Source organism: Lontra canadensis, unplaced genomic scaffold (genome assembly GCF_010015895.1).
Source record: "Lontra canadensis isolate GAN:19392208 unplaced genomic scaffold, GSC_riverotter_1.0 scaffold49, whole genome shotgun sequence".
In the NCBI taxonomy this organism is placed as follows: Eukaryota; Metazoa; Chordata; class Mammalia; order Carnivora; family Mustelidae; genus Lontra; species Lontra canadensis.
In genome coordinates this window covers 3,374,151-3,398,258 of record NW_022631043.1, presented here as the reverse complement: position 1 = coordinate 3,398,258, position 24,108 = coordinate 3,374,151, and the positions used below count along the sequence as shown (strand labels likewise).

At 48.5% G+C, this 24,108-nt stretch overlaps 1 protein-coding gene across 2 annotated transcripts in view; it reads right to left on the bottom strand.

The window, feature by feature from the left end:
* FAM135B (family with sequence similarity 135 member B) overlaps positions 1 to 24,108 on the bottom strand; it is a 269,959-nt gene that overhangs the window by 2,235 nt on the left and 243,616 nt on the right. For both annotated transcript variants that reach the window (XM_032873483.1, XM_032873484.1), the window contains exons 12-18: positions 20,626 to 20,780; positions 13,469 to 15,452; positions 11,489 to 11,655; positions 5,605 to 5,696; positions 3,809 to 3,906; positions 2,413 to 2,564; positions 181 to 291 (exon numbers count right to left, since the gene is read on the bottom strand). In XM_032873483.1, the coding sequence (XP_032729374.1) occupies positions 181 to 291; positions 2,413 to 2,564; positions 3,809 to 3,906; positions 5,605 to 5,696; positions 11,489 to 11,655; positions 13,469 to 15,452; positions 20,626 to 20,780 (2,759 nt within the window). The remainder of the gene's footprint in view (positions 1 to 180; positions 292 to 2,412; positions 2,565 to 3,808; positions 3,907 to 5,604; positions 5,697 to 11,488; positions 11,656 to 13,468; positions 15,453 to 20,625; positions 20,781 to 24,108) is intronic.

Here is a 24,108-nt window from a genome sequence, read left to right as displayed (position 1 = left end):
GGCTGAGTTCGTGGGTACCTAGCGGCCTCCCTTGTTTGCTCAAGATTCTGTGCTCCCTCTACCTCCTGACTCTACCCTTCCCTGCACGCATTGGCGCAAGAGGGTAGTGTTTGGGTCTCAGGGCTGGACCTCCAGCTTACACCGTGACCACAGCAGCATGCCGTGGAGGAAGGCACTTGCCTGTTTTCTGGCTTAGCTGGTAGAGGAAACATTTGCGCAAATCAGCATTATCCCTGAAGGTCAGCTGCAGAAGGGACCCAGATTTCTTTAATTTCTGCATGAGCCACAAGCCTAGAAAGACCAAAATGAAACACAACAAAAATCAATAATGAAACCTAAAGAGAGCAAAAATAACTGGGGAGAGATCAACGTGAAACTGTGATTTTTAGCCAATTTTAAAATAAGAGAGTAGTAGGCACTTGGGCAAACTTTGGGGAAGTCAGAGGAAAATTCTTACGTATTTGTGGCAGGGATATGAAATCATCCTGCAAAATGATACAGCGACGGGGGTCAGGAGGATGACACTTTGCGCCCTTTGACCCATTTGACCTCCTCCCACAAATCTGAAGAAGCATCCCAAGGAGCCATACAGATGAATGCTCCTTACAGATGCACGTAGCGCAGAGAGAACCCGAAAGCACCTTCCACTTCAGAGTCCGTCCCTGACCCTGGTTACGCCAGCACCGACGCTGACGGGCGTCGCGTTCCCACGACAAAATGAGTGTGACAAAAATGCAAGGAAATGAATACGATGCTGTTCTTTTCGTCATGTTGCAAGATTATAAATATGAAAAAGTTAGATGTGGTTTCAGTCATGCTTCTGTCCGACGATGGCTTCCCTGGTCTGTGAGGACAGAGAGAAGGGCAAAGGGACGACCTTCCACGTGCTACAGTTAACACTGCAGTTAATGTCCTTCATATAACATAAAGGCAGACGAACAGACCTCACCCGCTCTGTGGGGAAGGCAAGCAGCCCAGTGTCCCTCAGTGTCCCCCAGCAGTGCAGGAGGCTGGGAGGCGGGCGGGAAGTGGGACCTTCCCAGAGGCCACCTAATGGGTTGTGGGCAATCGGGGACTGTTGAAGGAGTATGCTAGGAGTATGATTTAAGAAACTAGCTGTGATTACACAAGACCCGACGCCCTCCTTGGGCTGCCATCTGCCAGCCGTGGGGCTCCCAAGGACACTAGCACGTGATGGGAGGCCCTCCATCATCAGGCTTTGGCTGAGAGTTTCACAGTCACCTCCTGTCCCTCTAGCTCAGCCTGTATTCCTGTCACAAAGAGCCACCTGTCACCTGCTTCCATGTTATTATACATACTATTTTCTGCTGCACAAAAAGCTTGTCCCCCCATTCACTGCCTTGGAAATTCTGCTCATTGTCCAAGATGCGTTGAGACTTGCTCCTTTACTCTCCACGGTGTCCCTAACCTGTTAGAGGAAACTTGGAGAGCCTCAAGGCTGCGGGCCATGTCATTCCATTCTGGCAAGAAGTGTAAAATCTGGCTATGGTTGGCCTCCCGTATGTTTTAGTCAACTTCCTTCCTTCTCCTGCTTCATCCTCAACAATTCTGATACACACACACACACACACACACACACACACATAATATGCATATTTTAGACATGCATATGCACACATATAGAGATCGGAAATGTATCCATACATATACACAAGAAGACATACATACACACATTAGCTCTATTTTAAAAATAAAGAAACTAAGGGACTCGTTTTTGGCTCAGTTGCTAAGCATCTGCCTTCGGCTCAGGTCCTGGGACCAAGCCCTGCGTCGGGGTCCCTGCTCGGCGGGAAGACTACTTCTCTTTCTCCCAGTCCCCCTTCTTGTGTCCCCTCTCACCCTGTGTCTCTCTCTGTCAAATAAATAAATAAAATCCTTGGGGAAAGAAAAAAAAAACTTAAAAAAAAATAAGGAAACTAAGTCACACAGAGATGAAAATGTCTTGGCCAGAGTCGTCCCCAAATGGCTGGGTCAGAACTCAGCCGCAGGCTTGCGGTGGCAGCGACGTGGTTCCGAGCCCTTTGTTACAGACTGAGCGGAGGAGCCCCCCAGAAGCAGGAAGTGGAGGGCCGGGTCCCCGGACACTGCGTCTGCCGGCCCCTGGGGCTCGCACCTCCGGCCTCCAGGCTGTGAGGATACACGTCTGTGGTCTGTAAGTCATACAGTCCGTGGTGACTCGTTACGGCAGCCTGAGCAGACCGAGACACCCCTGCTCCCCGCTCCCCACTCCCCTGCCCGCTCGGTCGCATCACCTTTCTGTTCGCAGACGAGATCTCGGAGCCTCCAAAGCCACCAGGTTCCGTCCAGAAGAGCCTCCCCTGGGCTACCATCTTCCCGTGCCCCGAGTGGACTGTGAGGAGGGGTGGGCTCAGCAGTCTCTCACCTGCTCACCTGTACTAACCAGCGTGCTGTTGTTGTACAGGGTCCCCAGGTGAGGCCCAGACAGCGACAGGAACGTGTGGAGTTTGTTGAGGTAATACCGGAACCGCGGCCGTGTGAGGACCGACCGGATGATGATGTTGCCAAGGGAATGGCCGATGAAGCTGCCAGGACAGGACTGCACGTGAGTGTGGCCGCGGTGGGCCAGCTGCTGTGCTGCGGGCGTGAGGGGTCCCGCCATCCCCCACCCCGACTCGGGGGCTCTGGCCAAGAGAATGGGGGCTGCCAGCCCACCCTCCCTGGGCTTCCAGCCTCTGGCCACAGTGAGCTTGGGACGGGGACCTCGGGCATGAGGCCTCTGCTGCCCAGTGTGGTCCGAAGAGAAGTGCGGGCGTGTGGCCGGGCTCCATTAGGAAATGAACCCCGACCGTGCCCTGTGCCTTGTCTCCAGCCGCCGGGGGGTCCTGGCCTTCACAGGATGAAACCCCACTTCCTTGGCCTGGCTGATGAGGCTGCTGGGGACCTGACTTCTGACTCGCTCTGCGATTTGATGCATCACCCATCGTCATTCCAAGTGTATGGAGTCGCCCGCTGCTGGCCCGCACCCTTGGTCGCCCCTCCTGCACCCCAGCTCCAGTCGCACCGCGACTCACACATCTGAGGACCCAACACGGCACAATTTTCTAACTGAATACCTCCTTACGGAAACCCTATCCCTTGAGAGGTCCATGGCTCTGCTCACAGTGAGCCCAGAACAGGCCGAGAAAGGAAATGAACATTCGTCTATGAAATGGCTTTACCCAGATTTCCACCCCATCTCTACAAGCCTCTGTCTTCTCATTTGTGGAATAAAGAACGGATATTTTATCTCTGGGGCCTCGAAGGACTGATGCACGTGGACCCACCACTGTGTCCACAGACTGTAGGTGCACAGAAAACACAAGCCATTGCCCCTCGCCTTAACCAGGAAACATTTCGGCCGAGCTCATTTCAGAGTGGAAGGACCGAACAAGTGTGGACCGCAGGCCTCTCCTGGGGCAGGCAATGCAGTCCGCTGTTCCCCACCCGATGCCAGTGCTCGCCCCGCCTGGCAGGCAGGGAAATGGAGGCTCAGAGGTTTAGAAAGCCAGAGACAGGTGGCACGGTAGAGTCAGCCCTCGGACATGTGAGTGTTGGAACAGCCGTTCAAACCTAGAATTGTGTCGTAGTCCAGTTCCCTTTCTGCTGAGCTGGGAAATGCCTCTGCTCCCCCACTCCCTTCTGCTCTGAAAGTCGTCTACTTCAGTAAGTCACAAGTTAGCTTATGAAGGTGGTAGTCAGAAGGCAGCATGCCGAACTTGTCTACGGCCAACACCCAGAAATGCCTCCCCTTTTCCCCCAGCATTAACTACCTGTGGTTTCCTTTTACCTAATTCGGGATATGGAGAGGTTGTACAACTGGATGTGCTGAATGATTTCATCCAACAACCGATCCGTCATGGTATCAAAATCTGCAAACGTGTCCATCTGGAAGAAGAGAGAGGGGCCGGGTGTTGGGTGAAGTCACAGAAAGGCCAGGCTCTGCGGGAGCCCGCCTTCTTCCATGGTGCCGCATTCTGGAGCGCGCCTAAGCCTGACGGGGTAACAGGTGGGGGTTCAGCACCGAGGACGGGGCCCCTCGATCGGGGCTCTCAGGAAGAGACTCAGGATGCCAAGAGACCCTCAGTCAGGAGGCTGGCTGGAAACAAATGGGAGAAGCTGGCGGACAACAGCAGGCACACGGCACCGACGGACACATCATCAGTCTCCAGGGACTGCATCTGTCTGCTGCCCACTGGCCTCATGGCACCAAGAGGAACCAGGCTCTAAGGGTGAGCCTGTGCCCCCAGGACTCACACCCAAACCCGCCTGGCCCCGGAAGCCTGCTTTCTTCCCAGCACAGCCTTGGGACTGCGCTACAAGGCCATGTCTAGAGCAGGGTCCGAAGCCCTCCAAAGTGACTCCCCAGGGACGGTCAGAGGACACACGCAGAAAAGGAAGAGGAGAAACGGCGGACATGAATTTGAAAACCTGAAAGGGCAGACATGAGGAAGACACACTAGATTGGTGGCCAAACTTTTGGAAACTGATGGGAACCACAGGAAGAGAGACTTGAGGCCAACACAAAACACACTTTGTCATCATTAGAGTTGTCCTTCAGTGTCACGGGCTACGTGGAACTGTGCTGAGCACCAAGCCACAAAGGTGGACGAGGGGTTTCGTGAATATGTGTCAGGCGAACGGCGAGGGAGCCTGTGGTGGGTTGTCACCTGCCACTCTATCGCCCTAGAGGCACTGCAGGAATGGAGCGTTGTGGTCACTTTTTCAGTGTCTATGGAGTAAGAGAGCTTTAAGCTCGCCGGCCGGCAGGCGAGCTCTCCTGCTCACAGGACCTGTGCCTGGGGCTGCTCTTCCCAGTGCGAGCCTGTCTCCTCCCGAGTCCTGCAGCCTACTCCACAGCAGCGTCAGGCTTAAACTGTTTATAACACGCTGCTGTGTTCGTGATGCTCCAGCCTCTCAGGCCCTGTCTCCTCAGCTACATCCTGTGAATTGCGCATGGATCATTGAATCAACAGCAGTAATTATAAGGCCTGAGTTGACCTTAATGTGCGATATTCTGGAAGACACAGTAGGCTTAAAAATCGTGCCAAGAACTGCCCAGCCAGGGTGATTTTAAAAGGATGTAGTGGAAATCCACATGTCTATGAGGTTTACAACTTTTAGGCAGTAATGACATGTCGTGGGACATAATCCTTCCTGAGTGACCAGCTCCCCCACCCCACCCCACCCCCGGCCACCATCTCACTCCTGTCTGGACCCGTCCAGTAGTCACTATGGAACCCCACTGACATCCCTTTGCCACCGGAGCTGCATCACAGAGGCTAAGTTAGCCTGTGACCATCCCCTTCACCCAGTAGAGACCCACAGACACCTGAATCTTGTATGATCCCAGCTGTCATCTGCCCTAGCACCCTGGCCACCTGACCCACGTGTCCCCACTTCTTACTCATTCTTTCCCCTCCCAAAGGAAATGATGATCTTCCCGGACCACCCAGTGCTCCTTGGCAGGGTGCCCTTCTACGGGAGTGTCCACAGATCATCGGGGGGGATTTTAGGAGGCTCTTCCAGACACGACTCAGCGATCCTCTCAGTCCTGATGTGTCTATTTGTTTGTTTTTGTCATACCTGGTTCTTTTCGGACATTAGGAAGTCCAGCTTTCCTCCAGGAAGCCCCAGTTCGATGAAAGTCTTTACCAGGCGGAGGTCGGCACTGTTTCCTAAAAACGACAGATCACCCCACCCCAGACCCGTAGTTACTCATATCAGAAAGGACACACAAGGGATTTAAGTCCCCCTCTTCTCCCATCCACCCATCTTCCACTTTTTCATTAAGCAGATAACAAAAAACAGTGAAAACGGGCTCATCCTAGTGGTCCCAGGCTCCCCCTGCCCCCGACACAAGGTCAGGGCCTTTAGAGCAGTCCTACCTCTGTGGACTTCCTCCCTGAGCTGCAAACACAGGGCTCGTGAACATTGCACGCAGAGCACTAATGGAAGCACACTGAATCCTCCCCGTCCACAGCCCACTGTGTTCAGTGAGGCCGCTCTGCATGGGACGCCCCAGCGGGGGGGGGGGGGGGGGGGATGTGGCACAACCCACATGTCCCCACTTCCTCCAAAGACCAGCGGCATCATCCACAGGCAGCAGGCGCGTCCCCCGGAGGGCCAGGCAGGACGCAGTTGGGGGTGAGAGAGTGAGCATGGCCCTTGGGAACCAAGGTCATGGCCGTGCCAGCTGCGTGGATGCCACCCGCCCCACTGTGACCACAGGACCGAGCAATCACAGCTCAAGATTCTGAGGCCCCTGCTGAGGGCAGCGGACCCTTTAGCACCCACAGCAAAGATCACGTGAAGGACACTATAATGAGCTTCAGAGTCAATGATTTTTCAGTGTAGATTTCATGCAGTTGGTTGGTTGGCCGTATTGTACTGAATTTTTCACCTATGCATCAGAGGGATCCCTGCAGAGTCGAAAGTTAGAAGCTAGTTAGTCTGTGGAGGGGCGCCTGGGTTGCTCCGTCGTTAGGCATCTGCCTTCGGCTCAGGTCGTGATCTCAGGGTCCTGGGATCGAGCCCCGCATCGGGCTCTCTGCTCAGTAGGGAGCCTGCTTCTCCCTCCTCCTCTCCCCCTGCTTGTGTTCCCTCTCTCACTATCTCTCTCTGTCAAATAAATAGATAAAATCTTTAAAAAAAAAGAGAGAGAGAGAAGCTCGTCAGTGGATAGGGGACCTACCTTTCCCTACAACCAGAGTTTCAAAGTAGGGAGTAAACTGTGGGTAATATAGTTTACTAATATCTCATATCCTTCTTCATGGAACTACCAATTTGAAGGATGGTGGGAGCACCACATGGCCCAGGGAGAGCTAGGGGTATGGGAGGGTATCCCTAACCACTTAGGGACGACCCAGTATCCCCACACGCTCCCTATGATGATGGCCTGCAGAGCGGAGGACCAAACCCGTGGGGTCACAGTCACGAAATGCTCATGTTCTTTTAGGGAGGTTCCTATTTTGTGTTATTAAGTGAAATCTGATTCACTCTTTTCATTTCTGACGACAAAATTGGGCTCTTTGGTCCTGTCGTGGTTCTTATGTAAAGCGACCTACCGATATTCCAGGGCCTGGACTTAAAAGAAAAGCAGCAGGGTTTATATTTCGCCTAAGGAGTGTAAATAAGGGATGATAACGGCCGCTCTCCTTCAGCTCCTAAGAGAGACAGACTCTCCGCAACTTGGAAATACAATTTGATGGTACACTGAGAACATCTTGCAAGGACACAGATCTCCGGCCTTCGGTGCATCATGAAGAAGTATGTGGATATTCCTAACGCTTCACAACTTCTGCAGTCCTCTGCTGATATAAGTAGGTCCTTGCCACTGAAATTCAACAAATGGGTCCTGTACAACTCTGTAGCATCTGGACCTCTGTGACCCTGAATCAGAGAAGCAGCCATCAAGAGAGGCCTATGCGTGGTCTTGGCTGTGTTTGCGATGACCGTAGGACCAGGCAAGAACGCCGTAAGGGACAGCTCCAGTTTCTGACCCTGCACAGACACTGAGGAAGCTGCTGTGCCTTCACACCCTCCCTCTCCCACACGCAGCATGGGCGAAAAATAAGTGTGTGGCCTGACAAGATGTCTCATCTTAACGAAGAGACTGAGAGCCTTTCTCATTTTGATTTAGTGTCAGATAAGTACAACGGACATCCGGTCATGTGTGATATGAAGCTAAGTCGTCTGTAACACCTGTGCTACAAGGGCATCATGAGGAGGAGTGAGAAAGTCGTTCTCTGTCTTTGTTGCAGTCTTTCCGATGGCAAGTCCCAATGAGAAACAGGATGTTCTCAGGGGTGCCCGGGTGGCTCAGTCAGTTGGGCATCCAACTCTTGGTTTCAGCGCCAAGATCTCCAGGTTGTGAGATGGTGGTTCCCACCAGGCCCCATGCTCGGCACGGAGTCTGCTTGAGATTCTTTCCCTCTGCCCCTCCCCCATGTGTGCTCGCTCTCTCACTCTCTCTCTCTCATAAATAAATAAACCTTAAACAAACCAACAAAACCCCACAAGATGTCTTCAGTAGCTTTTTACTTTTTAAGAGAGAAAAGTGAGTCTCAAGCCCAGTCTTCTGACAATGGGGCCAAACTTCAGTAAGATTATTTTCCTATCGTTGTAATCATTTTTAATATTACTCTTCATGTGTGCCAGCTGGTTCTAGTATTTCACTTGTGGTCGTGATTTGAAGTTTCTTCTTTTTTTTTTTTAACAAATATATTCAAAAAGTATGCCAATTTCAATACAGATTTTGAAATCCCAGTACAGCGTACCTGGATGGAGTAAAATTAGGGAAAGGGATGTGAAGAGCGGGGACTTGGGAAGCAGTAACATTGATGCTGAGCAGGACAGCCCACCAGGGGACCTGGGGTGACCAGATGCAGTGATGTAGGTTGGCATGAATCCCTGGGGAAGGTGTGGAGCTGATGCAATCCCAGGAGGGAAAGGCTGGGAGATGATAGTGGGGAGGCTCAGAACACAGGAGCTTTCTAAGACAGAAGTTTATTCTATTTTCTGAGAGCTCTAAAGAAAGATTTTTGGTAATGGACTGGCACGACCAGATCTGGTAAGATTTCTAAAAAGATGACTCAACAGCGATGGGGATGGTGCTTTGGACAGAGGAAGAGATGAATTCGTTGGCATAAGGCAGAATGAAACCATGGGCTCTGGAAGCTGACAGCTGGGTTTTAACCTTGGCTCAACCACATTAGCTATGGGGATTTAACCCAAGTTCCTTAGCTGGCCTCTTTCACAGTTTCCCCAGTTACAATGGGACAACAGTACCACCTGCTCTACACAGATGTTGTAAGGACTGATGACATTAATGGACATTCAGCATCTAGAAGTGTGCCTGACCTCTGATGAGTGATACACCAAGGCTGCTGCTCCTTCTCTTCTTCCTCCCCCTCCTGCTCACCCAGAAAGTATCATTTACCACTGGATTATCTGACACTTTGCCAAGTACACCTGTTGACCAAGCGTCCCAGTATCCACGGCATATAGCCAGCCAGTGAAATGCATTAGCCCCTGGATTGGGAATTAAGGATATAAAGAACAGTGTGTTTGATAAGTTCTTTATAGATTTTTGGATACTAGCCCTTTATCTGATAAGTCATTTGCAAATATCTTCTCCCATTCTATCAGAAAGAACAAATAATCCAATCAAGAAATGGCCAGAGGACATGAACAGACGTTTCTGCAAAGAAGACATCCGGATGGCCAACAGACACATGAAAAAGTGCTCCATATCACTTGGCATCAGGGAAATACAAATCAAAACCACAATGAGATACCACCTCACACCACTCAGAATGGCTAAAATTAACAAGTCAGGAAATGACAGATGTTGGCGAGGATGCAGAGAAAGGGGAACCCTCCTACCCTGTTGGTGAGAATACAAGCTGGTGCAACCACTCTGGAAAACAGCATTGAGGAGGTTCCTCAAAAAGTTGAAAATAGAGCTATCCTACTACCCAGCAATCGCATTACTGGGTATTTACCCTTAAGATACGAATGTAATGATCCGAAGGGGCACGTGCACCCGAATGTTTATAGCAGCAATGTCTACAATAGCCAAACTATGGAAAGAACCTAGATGTTCATCAACAGACAAATGGATAAAGAAGATGTGGTGTATATATACAATGGAATACTATGCAGCCATCAAAAGAAATGATATCTTGCCATTTGCAATGCCGTGGATGGAACTAGAGGGTATTATGCTGAGTGGAATAGGTCAATCAGAGAAAGACAATTATCATATGATCTACCTGATATGAGGAAGTTGAGAGGCAAAGTTGGGGGTTGGGGGGTAGGGAAGGAAAAAATGAAACAAGATGGGATTGGGACGGAGACAAACCATAAGAGACTCTTAATCTCACGAAACAAACTGAGGCTTGCTTGGGGGTGGGGGGTAGGGAAAGGGTGATTGGTTATGGACATTGAGGAAAGTATGTGCTACGGTGAGTGCTGTGAAGTGTGTAAACCTAGCAATTCACGGGTCTGTACCCCTGGGGCTAATGATACATTATATGTCAAAAAAAAAAAAAAAAACAGTGTGTCCTGGGAGCATAGCACACCACCAGTCCCTACTACATGACCCCCAGAAGATGGGGAGCACAGGTTTTCCTCTCATGACCCGTGAAGCCCTAGAGGAGTCCCTTCCCTTCTCTCACATTAGTTGTGCATTGGAGTCTATATAAAGTAGACTTCAAGATTCTTCCAAAAATCATGTTCCACATTCCAGTTTTCATATCAATTAGGATGTCAACTTGAGCTTGAGGAGAACTCAAATACCCTGTACCTCCAGCTGATCTGACCACTTCCTTCAGCCAGTTAGGGAGAGGCTGGAATTCACAAGGGCAATCAGGACCACGTGCTTGCCTTTGGTCCAGACTGAGCCAGGACCTCAAGATCTTCCAGCAGAGCAGTTAAGTTCTGTATCTTACAGAGCCTTTGAACTGACCAAAGAAATGAAAGAAAGCTAACACAGGGTCCTAGGTCATTTGGGAGGTGGGGTGGAGAGAAGGAGCCCTTCCTACTCCCCATTCTCTTTCCTTGGACTCCTGTATCAGTGGGAGATAGTTCTTCAATAGCATTTGGTTCTCGGTCTATATTTGCTGATCTCATGAAATTAAGAACTTTTTAAGAAGAGGAACCATGTTGGGTCTCTGCAATCCCAGAACTTGGTACAGCATCTGATATGCAAAAATTGCCCCATACGTAAGAGATTAATAAAAATAGACAACAAAACAGTTTGGGATAGTAGACTGAGCTCGTCCCAAATGTATCCACACATTCATTGCTCTCCATTTCTTTCCTGTTCTGTGGGCTCATGGGTCCCATTAACCTATACATTCTAACTATTCACATATCCCTTGACATTTTCATTTCAATAATCTATCCACCCATCCATCCATACACTTGCTCCATTCCTTTTTTTAAATTTTTGTTCATTAGTTTCATTAATTATTCATCCCATTTCTTCATTCATTCCATTGTTTATTTATTCCATTTATTCCTTCATTGCGTTATTGCATTCATTATGAATTTCATTTACTCAACAGATTTTTGTGCAAGAGAAATCTCTTCCTTTGGGACAAGGCCAGGTCATTTCCCTAGACCCAGCATGCTGCCCTCCCATGGTTACCAATAACACTGTTGAAAACATACCTGACTTAAATTCATTCATAAATCTTATAAATTTTCTACAGTAGAGAATTTTTTTAAAGATTTTATTTATTTATCAGAGAGAGAGGGAGAGAGAGTGAGCACAGGCAGACAGAATGGCAAGCAGAGGCAGAGGGAGAAGCAGGCTCCCTGCCGAGCAAGGAGCCCGATGTGGGACTCGATCCCAGGACGCTGGGATCTTGACCTGAGCCAAAGGCAGCTGCTTAACCAACTGAGCCACCCAGGCGTCCCTACAGTAGAGAATTTTGAGGAGGAAACCTTTCTGGGGACTCACCATCTAGGCCATGGACACAGACTACCAGGTGAATCCCATCTTCCAAATTTTCTTCCTCTTCCTCTGGTGGGAAATACGGTATATCAGAAGCTAGTACAGATAAGTCACTGTACAGAAATCCATCAATCTTCAGTTCTTTTTTAAATTTTTCTTTGGCCTGATAAAAACTGGAGAATACACTAATTAATCAGAAGCCACACTGTGTATGCCATGTTGAGCAGAAGATGAATTGAGCTAGCTGGGCTGTGGGAGTGATGAACATCTACAAGGAATTATCTGCGAGCAGCAAAGGCATTATATGAGGCCTCAGGAGATGCTGGGGATGGAAGCTTTTTCTCAACCAGGAGGCAAGAGAGTAACCCACAGAAAGTTTTCTGAGGTTTGGGTTCTACTGATTTCTATGTGCTTCCTGCATGGAACAGGATGCCTAAGATTCCATTCAGCTCCAAGGATCCATGCAATCCTGGAAAAGATCTCCCCAGAGTGAAAGCTTCTCCAGGTGGCCCACAGGCTACCATGGCTTGGCTTCCACCTGCTTCTCAGCAGCATCTCCCAGCCTCCAGAGAGAATACATTTCTCAGGATTCCCTTACTAAGGAAGTTTGCTTACTTCCATGCCTTGGTGCATTCAGTTCTGTCTGAAATGTGTTTCCCACTGGGTTATCATGATCTTTGCCTGATTATCGGACAAGGTGATGATTAAGAACCTGGACTCAGAAGTGGGACTGCTAAGGTCAGAATCTCAGCTTTGACACTTACTAGCTGTGGGTCAACCACTTAACCTCTCTGCAATGGGTGTCTTCAATTGTAAAAGGGGAATACACCATTATCTAATTCATAAAGCTATTTTGGATGTTAAGTGACACAGTCTATGCAAGATGCTTAGAACAGTACTCAAAACTAAAGAGTTAAAAAAAATGATCTATTACCAGCCTTATCACCATCATCCCCATCATCTCCATCACCACTGTGTCTCTTGTATTTGCTCTGTGGTCACCTCTAAAAGGATTCCCCTGACCCCCATCTCTATGCATGCTCGCTGCCCTCAGCCAGACTAGGTCCTCTGGCTCAGCTGTGCACACACACAGGAACTCTCCTGTTTACCCAGCTAACCCTTGTTCACTTCTCTCATCTTTCCATCTCCTTATTAGGCTGTAAGGACAGTAAGTGACCTTACAAGCCAGGCACTGGGCAGTGCTTGCTATCTATGTATTAAATTTATGCCATGAGCATAACAGGTACTTAACATTCTTTATAAAGCAAGGAATCCAAGTTCACCTGCCTGTGTAACCTCATTCGTGGGTATCAGTAATATGTAACTCTTCAGCATTATGCAGAAGAGTGATAAAAGGATGCTATAAGATACTTAATCAAATGTATAGTTTATAGATGAGGGAGCAACATGGATACAACCCTAATGTGAGGGTGAAGGGACGGAGTCTGGCTTTGCAAAAGAAATGACCTGCATAAGGACACCCTCAGGGGCTGAGGAGGAAAATCTGATGAAGATTCCCCCAGAGGCCTTTAAAGAATGGCCCTGTCAAAATATGCAAAGACAGAGGTATGGTGACATTCATAATGGAGTTGTTTATCATAATAATAACTAAAAAAATATCAAGGGTCCCTCTCTAAAGGAGTTTGTTCATAAATCACAGTACATATAGAAATGTTCCCAATATATTAAGTTGAAAAAACCTTGCAGTCTGTGCAGAATTACTCTTTTTTGCATAAGAAGAATATTAGAGACAGGCACACAGAAAAAGGGCAGAAGAACTTACACAGTGACTGTATTTGAGAGATAGGCTTGCTGGTAGATTTCACCTCTACTATTCTCTATCTCTGACTTGTAGGACATAAATATAATACTTGATCTAAATCGGAAATTAACTCCTATCTCAGCGTTGAAATAGTATGCATGAATCTGAGCAATGTGTGGGGAATCCAGAACCCTGCTGGGTGGGTAAGTCAGCAGTCAGCTTACCTGTACATCCTCTCACTGACTTCTTCCTCCAACTTGCTCGAATGGGTGGAGACAACTCCAAAGGAACCCAAAGGTTGATGAGTGATGGGCAACGGGGTCTGCTTGGCAGAGTATCCAGCCCGGGCAGGGGTCTCCTTGGGCACAGATGAGAAAGGGAGACATGTGGCAGTGCAAGACACGGACAGGTTGACGACCTCCACGGCTTTCAGGCTGTCCAGAGTGAAGGTCTCCACTGAACCCAGGTGAGACGCCATGCCTGTCTTTGGCTCTTGGTTTCCTAAAACCTGGGAGTGAATGGAGGGAGTCACAGTGGAACCTAAAGTGCCTGCTTCACATCCAGCCTCCAGACAAGCTTGAGTTCCTTCACTAAAAGCTGCATCATCGACGATGCCTGGTGAGCTGTTCTGCTTGTCTGGTGAGCTGTTCTGCTCGCTTGTGGACTCCAGGTCACTGGCATCAGCAGCTGTCCTAGAGTTCCACTCAGGCACCTTATGGTGGGCAATCGTCTCATCATCTGAGATGCTACTGTTGGAAGGAGCATCATTCTCCACATTCAAGTCTTCAGGCTTGCCCTCTGGGGTCTCCTTTAGTACTCTAGGACAAGATCCATGCCTAGGGTTTTCAAGTGCAATGATACGTGGTATTTTTACATTAAGACCTTTGGTTTCAACACCTGGAGGGGTCTCAGTCCTCCCATCAAGACAAGAAGGTTCTTGAGGATCAAACTGACTCTCTGTACCTTTGGGGATGTCTATGTAACCAGGGACCTGCTGGCCATCAGCACCTGAAACCACCTGCACAAGGGAATGGTCTGCCCCAGCATCCTGGATTCTGGATCCCGGGGAGTCTACACTCTCCATGGGTATGGCTGAACCTTCAGCAAGACCTCCACCTTCAGCAGACTCCTCTGGGCTACTGATTTGGGGTGCAGACACAGACTTGGTCAACTTGGTGAGTGCCAACTCCCGTTCTTCCTCCTCAAAGGGCAAAGAGCAAATGGAGGTGAGAGATGCCTGGATCCCACTCGGCAAACTCGTATTGCTCTCTGTGTGTCCACCCTCTAAGGAGTTCCTGTGCAGGGCATGTCTTCGAACCAGATGGTGCAAGACTTCCCGGTCACTGGGTAACTCCAGGGCCCTGCTTCGCACCTCGGACCAGGCAACAGAGCTTGGCTCACTCTCAATGCCTGAATCGGAGATGATGGAAGAAGATCTCTTGATGACCCCGGAGAGCACCGACACTTCTTCCTGCTCCTCTGAGTGAGGATCTTTTGGGGAAGCCCTAACATCCAAGGGATCCCTCAAAGTTGAGTTTAGTGGATCACAGGGCTCGGAGGGGATGAGTTTCAGACTCAGCAGTGCCATCTTGCCCTCCTGGTCTGCAACCTTTCCTAGAGTACTTAACTCATGCAGCGTTGTTTTCTCTGAAAGGATGGCATTTTGGTGACCTCCCCCAGCTACCTCTTGGCTTGGTACAGCTCTGTCCGATTCACAGCTATCTGGAGAGTGCCCACTCTCCTGCTGAACACTAATGACCACTGTGGGTTCCACACTACAAGGCCTCTTATTGCTAGACTTCACATCAATGTAGGTGAGTGCCGGGGCCTGGCCATCCTCTAGACCTGGACTCCTTCTGGGCGGGTCCTCATCTGCCAGTGAAAGTGTTCCAACATCAGATCTCTGGCCAGTCCAGCATTCCTCTTCAGGCAAACCTGCTTTGTTCTGGGATTCGCCAATTGTCAGATACACCTGAGATTCGGAGCACGTGTCCATACATTGTGGTGTGATTACTTTGTCCTCTGGCTCTGGACACCTAATAACTTCCGTATCAGAGTCCGCCTGGGGTGGTTTCATGGTGGGCAAGACAAGGTCTTCCCTGAAAGGTGATTTTCTATTTACAGTAGGGTTCTCTTCTCTGTTGTTTAGATTCGTTATTGCGGGACTTGTTGGAACGTCAAAATTAGGATAAATACTCAAATTGTGCCCTACAAAAAGGAAAGAAAGAAAGAAAGAAAGAAAGAAAGAAAGAAAGAAAGAAAGATGTATTATAGATTAAGAACCTATATTCACAAACTATCCAAAAGCCTGACTGTATAATAAAACATTTGGCTGAACTTTGTTCCTGGTTCTTGGGGGACAACCACTGTATTCATGGAATTTCCCAAGTGATGGAAGGGTCTTTGTTATTGGTGGCAGGCCTGGAAAGCTTATACTAACCAGGTGACTCATGATCAGCCCTTTAGCCTTTAGTAGTTTATGCTAAGGAGATGAGTCAGGATGGGGGCTGGCTATGCCAGAAAGACTAACTATTTGGTCAGAACTTTGAGCCCATAGTACCAGTATGAGCTCTGGGGAGAGTGGTTCAATCGTGTGGCCAATGATTCAACCAGCCATGCCTAGATCATGAAACCCCAATAAAACCTGTGGACCCTGGGGCTTGAGGAAGCTTCCCCAGGGGGCAATACACATTGATTTTCCAGGAAGACCAGTCCCAGGGCCTTGGGATCTTCATATTTGGAACCCTTCCAGACCTTGCTCTACTGGGGTCTTCTTTTGGCTGGTCTTTGTTTATTTCCTTTATATTAAAGCAGTAATCCTAGGCAGAGCACTTTCCTGAGTTCTGTGAATTGTTCTAGCAAACCATTGAACTGGAGGGAGTAGTGGGACCCCCTGAATTGGTAGCCAGTTGGCCAGGAGGGCAGGTGGCCTAGGAACCCCCAAGCTTTTGTCTGACATGAGGGCATCTTATCAGAGGCCGTGCCCTAACCTCTTTGACCTAACACCAGGTAATTCATGTCTGAATCACCCTGCACTAATGCAAAACTGTCAAATACTATAATTCATGATTTGCCTTTTACTTATCAAACCAGTTTTAAACAATTACTACTTACACCTATTAAAACATTTCTCTGTATCATGTATAGTATTTACAGTGTAGAAAGAGCTTTGGACCCAGGAAGACCTGCTCTCCGGTCCGGACATGGGCAGCCACCAGCCGTGAGGCCTTGAGCAATGACAGGACTTAAATAAGTTGTTTTTGTTTTTCCCATTCGAGCTCACTTTGCTCAACTCTGGGTAGGCAGATTCACAGCCACCAGCAGGCCTCAGAGACATGGCTCACAGGACAGTGATGATGGGAACCATCACGTGGGGAGGACAGATTCCTGCTTCTGTACAGAAACCCTCTGAGTCTGAGCTCTGTCACCAGGGCAGTCATCCTGCACGGCGTTCAGACCACAGAGACTCCCGCATCACTCTGATCTTCCCTGTAGGATGGCGGGGTCCACGCGGGACCTTCTTCCTCGCGTTTTTCTATAGGGTACACTATTGTCTCTCTTATCCTATCTCTCCTTCCTGTCTCTCTTTTCTTTTGTCTTCTCTTTTTCTCCTGTCCCTCCTTCTGCTCCTTCTCCTGTCCCTCCTTCTCCTCTCGTCCCTCTTCCCACCCCTCCTGCTGCTCCTCCTCCCTCTCACTTTCTCTTTCTTTTCCTTCTAATAAAGCATAAAGGGAAGAAAACAAGAGTCTCCCATAGCTCTCTTAGAAAAGACATCTGATATGTTACTCCATGTCCACATACAGCAGACAAAAAAAGAGGGGACTGGGCTTTTATTTTATTTAAAACTTTTAAATTCTTTGGATGGTTTTCATAGAAGTTGAAGGCCTATAACCACTATGGGATGTTATGAGGTGAACCACTGAGACACTTACAAACCACATCACCGGCTCACACCTCGGGGTGAAATTTACGACTGGGTCAGGATTAGAACAAAGATCTGGAAATAACGGGTCTCTTCTTTATGTGGATATGTTCTTCAGATCTTGGGACTGAGCAAATTTCTCTTTATCTGGGGCCTTTCCCATAGCCAACAGTGGGTTAGAGGTTCTCTGAGCAAAGTCCCCACGTCCCCTCTATACACGTACTCTTCCGCCACCACCACACAATCCACCTGTGCATTTCCTGTCCCCACCGGAGAGAAGGGTTATGAAGTAGGAATACCGGCGTGCCCACGGCTAACAGCACGGCTGCCACACAATGAACTGTGTTCGTAAAATGAATTGAGAATAGAATGGAAATGCAACAGGACAAAGGCGATTTCTCTCACAAACTAATATTGCTTTGAAAAAAAACACAACATCGATGTTATTTAATCCATGAATAATTCATGGGCTGACTATGCAACAGCCTTATACTAGGCCATGGGTTAGGGAGAGGGAAAGTGGGGATCAGTTATAAAAATGAACTGGTCTCTGTCTCTAAGGGATTTCAAAATACTGGGAAGCATACGACGTGCGGTACAGTTGGCTCTCCTGCTGGAAGCATGTGGGCTGTATCCTGGAGAACATGAACTGGGTTCTTCAGAGAGGGAGTTCATGAGCCACACGAGGCAGACAGAACAGGAAGGGCCAAGCCCCAGAAGCCTGGGGTGCACAGTCTGGCCAGGTATCCGTTAGGTCCCATGTGGAAGGAGCAAGGGGGAGGGGTGTGGGTGTGAGATGGTCATGGAGTCAGCCGGGGGAGGGAAGCCATAGCCTGGACGGCCCGAGCGCCCCGCCCGAGTGAGGAGTCTGGTCTTTACATCACAGGCAGGGAGGACGGGCAGGTTCTCGGACCACAAATGAAAGATGCCTGTGATCTATCACTGACAATTGCAGACAGGACACAGAAAGGCCAGCGAGGAGGAAGACGGTCAAAATAGCACACTAGCTTCACGACCCCAACTGTGGGAAAATGAGAGTAGTAGAGGATCGAATTCCGAGAGAATGGATTTAGTCATTAGCCCAGGACCCTTATCTGCCGACCCTTATCTGTGACCTTTGTGCAGGTCGCTCTTAAGTGGTCTGTGGATGCACTTACCCGCTGCTCACAGTAGGCCTACGGGATAGAAATTACAATTCCTTGTGCCCAATTTAACAGTCACTAATGGCTGGAGCAAAGATTCCAACTGAGGCAGGCCGGCCAACTGTTAAGGCCCTTGGGTAGAAGGTTCAACTGCTTGGGGACAGAGGAGTAAGGGGCACTGGGGAGAAAGAACTGCAGACACTAAGGACAGAATTTGCAAGGCTCTGGGACACAGGAGGTATCTAGCCATGTGCTGTAGCAGACCATGAATCCATATTATTGTTTTTAATTTGGAAATGGGACTCTTTTGTTTCCCTTTCTTCACCATGCTGAAACGATGGAATGCAAATTGGATGACCTCATTGCAAATCACATTAAGGTCGCCAACCCCTGGAGGAAAAGGGGAAACAGTTCTTTATTTGCTAATGCTTTTGCTCTGAGATTAAAGAATCATCAGAACACATTGTGAAGGAAGAAAGAAGGTCAAGAAAAGTTTTGAGTGGGGAAGTCGTCTTGGGAAAAGGGAAGGGACAGGTGAGAGGTCTGTAAAGAGAAGTCTTCGGGAACAGCCAGCCCTCTGAGAGCGACTGCCTTGGGGTCCTTCTGGGAAGACGGGATCCTTAGTGCTGGGGCCGTAGACTCATCCAAGTTCCCTGTCCCAAATACCTTCCAGGAGCTGTAAGAGATGCTTCCTTTAAAACACAGAGATGGACAATAGGAGACTTCGAGGACTCTGCATGGGCAGATGGCCCCAGAAAGATCCCAAGCCATGTCCAAGTCTAGAGCACCAATGTGAAGGGCGGCAGAGAAGACCCAGACGGGACACCCACAAAAGCCAAGGCTGACTTCCCAGCAGGTGTGGCAGAACGGATGGGCTCAGGAGGTGTGAAGTTTTATAAAAAATAAAGATACGCAGTATAATTGCATGCGTGAGTTGCAGGACTGAAATTTGCACCCATTAGGGTGTCTATTCACCTGTAAAGGAAAACAGACTCAAGATCTTCTGCAAGGAAGCCTAATAGTGACATCTGAGGGTCTGATCACGGGGACTTATTGTAAATTTCTTCTCTACCTATTCAAGTGTTCTGTAGCTATAGTATATAACTTAAATGAAGATGAGCACGCGTGTGCGTGCGCGTGCACACACACACACAGCCTTGCTTCAAAGTATTAAGTGTTTTTTGAGCAGCTGGGTAGGTGGCCATCTCTAGCATGTGTCCCTTCTCGCTGTCATACCCAGTGTTGACGCTAGATGTCAGGGCACAACTGAGAATTCAGTACAATCTCTCCATCACAAAGTTGGACTGTCCTTAGAAGTCGCCTTGACTTTTGAAAAAGATCCTACAAAGCTCTGCCTACAGAAACTCCAAAATTTAAGTGGTGCCTAATTTAAATGATGGGCATCCCAGCATCACAGTTTGAAATGCCTCTCAAAGAGAGAGCAGGGCAGACCCTGGACCTTAGAGCTAGAAGGACTTGCTTTGAAAGTCTGTTTTTATAAGCTGCGTCTTTACTACGTACCTTTATTCATCATGCTTCAGCTTCTGTCTGTGAAATAGGGCTTACGGGGTTTTTTGTTTCATTTCGTTTCTAATAGGATTCAAAAGATGAAACATGTAAAACTTCCAACTAGCTGTTTTCTGGCTCTTTAAGGGATCATGGGTCTACTTCAGCTGTGATAGCTTTGGGTTTCCAGCAGCCAGGCTGTGGGAGCAGACAAGATTAACACCCATGGAATGCCCCGTGGGTACCAGGCTGATCTCCCACTGATCTGTCCATGCCCAAACACACTGCACAGCCCAACAAGACAGACCACGGTGGGGAGACCAACACGCAGACACACACAAGCATGCTGTCTTTTCTTCCCAGGGGAGCGGCTCATCCGCAAATCCAATCACGGATGCAGCCTGCTTTCTCCAGACATGAAGCAAGCATTCTGTAGGAGTCTGAACTGGATGTCCCCAAAGTCCAACGAGTCACGACTTTATATTTGAGTTCTGTCACTGAGATACAAACGGATGGCCATCCTTTGCCCAGGGTGAGGGGATATGGGAATAGCCACTTGCTAGGATTCGACCCTGGGGGAGTCAGGAAGGGGGTCTCTACCACGGCGACCCTCCTGTTGTGTCAATTTGTCAATGGCACCGACACAAGGTCATCTCAAATAACGAGTGTAGTCGGAGGGTTCGCATTTCCTCCATGAACGGACAAATTCCTTCCTTGATTTGGTTCCACTGCTGTTGGAACGTAAGGAGGGCAGCTGACTGGGACCCAACGAGAAGGCTTAGTCTTGAGTCTTTCTAGAACAAAGACCAACCTGTTGCAGGGCAGTCCACATATCTGTCCTCAAAGATAACCGGCAAGGTGTTCCAATCGCCGTCGATGTCCAGGCACTCCGCGGGCAGCGGGGGCATGGTGGTGAGGTACTCGGAGTTTCGGATGTCCAAAGACAGCTGGCTGTGGGTCTGTATCCTGGGGACACACGCAGCAGGTGAGCATTGGAGCAAGTTTTAAATGTGGAAAGAATCATTGCCCCATCCCCTGATCCTAAAAATACATCCAGAAAACATTCAGCAGGCTCTGACCATCCACTCCCTGTCTGTCCATCCTCTCTTCCTTTCTCCCAGCCACCTACCCAGCCCCAGTGGGGGGCACCCAGCCCAGAGCTCATAGATCGTATGATCAGGGACATATATCATGTTCTATTTCAGTGATATGCAGTAAATGCCTTTCCAGGGCAACAGGAGCTGAGCTTCTAAATGGCTAAGAATCTTAAATTAGTACTTAGGAGGAAAAACTTCAAGCTCTATATCTTCTACTCTTGCTTTTCTAATCTCTTATAGCATTTAGAGTCCGAATCCTATGTTGTGGCATTTGCATTAAGGACCATTTAAGATTTTTGTTTTGTTTTTTTGTTTTGTTTTTGTTTTTCTTGCATCATTGCTTACAGTGTGGACACCAGCATCCTGCATTAGCATGTAAGTGCCCCTAGCTCAGGAACCGTGAGTTATGATTTCTCCATGCGGGATTTAAAAATGCCCCATATTCTTCCTTCATAAGTCAAACCCCCTTCCACCAGCAGGAATTGGACTGCGGAGCTTGAAATCATCAGTAATCGTCATTCCAAAGACGGGATGGTAGGAAACGTTTACTCCCCTCTCAAGTCCCTGCAGAAGGAGTTAATATCCTCCCACGAAGGAGGAATGTTCACGTTTCATCATTCCCCGTTTCAGCTCCATCACTCTTAAACCAGAGGAGAAGCCTTATCGGGCTGGTGAGTCCGGGAGAAGAATTGCACATACCTAGCTAGCTTCTGTTTGTCTGTCTGCCTGACTGTCACTGCTTTTAGAGCAGCCTGACTTCTGGACGCCCCCACATCACTCCTCAGCCACGCCGGTCACCTGCTCCCACAGAACCGCTCATAGCGGCAGAACTGCACACAAGCCTAGGGAAAATTCTCATTCTGAGCTCCTGGGAACAATTATATTGAATGCACATAGGATACTTTGTTTGTGTATTTTGAATATACATATGAAATATGACTATTTCATTTCTTTCTTACTTTTCAACCGCATTTTAACCTATGATCGAGAAGGACAAGCGAGGTGAGACGTCTGGGCGGCCCAGTCAGTTAAGTGGCTGAGTCTTGGTTTTGGCTTGGATCTCGGGGTTGTGAGAGCAGGCGCACAACTTGTGTGCCCCTCCCCCTTGCTCTCCTCCCCACCTATCTCTAAAAAAGAAGGAAAAGGGTAAGCAATGTGTTTATGATCTTCCTCAAAGCCATGAAGCCTATAGCAGCTTCCGAATATTGTGAACCTTTCCCTCAATACTTATTTATTTATTTGTAAAGATTTTATTTATTTATTTGACACAGAGAGAGATCACAAGTAGGCAGAGAGGCAGGCAGAGAGAGAGAGAGGAGGAAGCAGACTCCCTGCTGAGCAGAGAGCCCGATGTGGGGCTCGATCCCAGGACCCTGAGATCATGACCTGAACCGAAGGCAGAGGCTTAATCCACTGAGCCACCCAGGCGCCCCTCCCTCAATATTTAAATGGAGTTTTGTTGCAATCAATCCTACGCTTCCTAGCTATCATCTGAACGTGGAACTTGTGGTCCAGTTTTTACTTTATTAAACTAGTACGCTCGCTGACTGGACACCCGTAGGTGGAGGACCCGGCCCCAGGTAAGGGCAGACACCTCCTGGATGGAAACTTCGTTCTGGACCTATAGACCTCACAGTCATGGATAAATAGGTGATTCATCAAGGAACCATCACCCAGCAGGAGAGGTGCTGCAGAGTCTGGTCCGGGTTTCCTTATGCAGCCAATGACCTCCTGCCAGAAGGTAGCTTCTTGACTTTGGGACTTTGTGAATGTGACCGAGTACCTAAAACAATGGTAAGGATGTGTTTAAACAAATGACTAAAAATTCTAGAGCACGTACACAATTTGGTCACCTCACACCTAGGATGGCTATTCTTAAAACCAAGAAAAAGCAAGCGCTGGTGAGGATGTAGAAACGTTGGAGCTCTTGGACACTGCTGGTGAGGACACAAAGCATCGCAGCTGCTGCGGAAACCGGATGGAAGTCCTGCAGAAATCTAAAAATAGAAGCACCATACAATCTGGCAATCCTGCTTCTGGGTATTTATCCAAAAGCATGGAAATTAGGGTCTGTAAGAGATCCGTGCCCTCCCACGTGCACAGGAGCTCTAGTCACAACAGCTTGGCTATGGAGACACGCTAAGTGTCCGTGAAGAGAAAGAGGATAAAGAAAACGCAGAACGATGGGATATTATCATTCAGCCTTAAAAAAAGAAGAAACCTTGTCCTCAGTGACAATGTGGACAAACCTTGAGAACATGATGCAAAGCCAAAGAAGTCGGCCTTACGAGGACAAATACTGTGTGAATCCATTTACAGAAGGAATCGAAAATAGTCAAATTCAGAGTCAAAAAAATGAAAGAGTGGTGGCCACGGGCTGTGTGGGGAACTGGGGAGATGCTAGGCGACAGGCATAACATTTCAGGGGACAAAGACAAGTGCTAGAGACCTGCTACGTGGAGCTCCCAGGGCCCAGGACATCACCTATTCATGTCCCTGACTCTGGGAGTACAGCCAACAACATGCAGACACTTCCATTTTGGATGTTGAGAAGTCCAGATTCAGCTTCTTAGGGTAACGGTTCACCACTATACAGAGGAATCACAGCTATATACGATACACTATAAGGACGCTAGGGGTGTGGGATTTGGACCTAGCAGATCTGTGTGTGCATCACATGCTTGCTGTGTGGTCTAAGATAAGTTACCTAACCTCTCTGAGCCGAGGTTTTCCCAGTCTCTTCTTCAGTGAAGTACGACACAGTTTCTAGCTCACAGAGTTAGCAAGGGCATTCAGTGAGCCAACACAGGAGAGCACTTAGCTGGACTTCTTACCCAAGGCATCTCCACAGAGAGAGCACCAGGAAGGCAGGGAGGGTGCAACACTATAGACATAGTGTCTTACAGAGTAAGTGATTTTTTAAAAAATCAGCATTACACTTATTACAACAGAAGAACCTAAAAGACAGAGTGATCAATCAAGTGTCATGGTTACAGGGGTTAGATCCCCAGGATGAGTCTTCTGGCACATGAACACCTCTGCATGCAGTCATTCGAGAAGCTCTCAACTGAGCCCCTCCTTTCTGTGTGAAGAGCACAGGCTAGACACGGGGAAAGCGGAAGAGAGAGACGATCAAACACATGCTTGCTACGAGCCAGTTCTAAACTAGTTCCAAACACTGCGACACTGCATTTAAA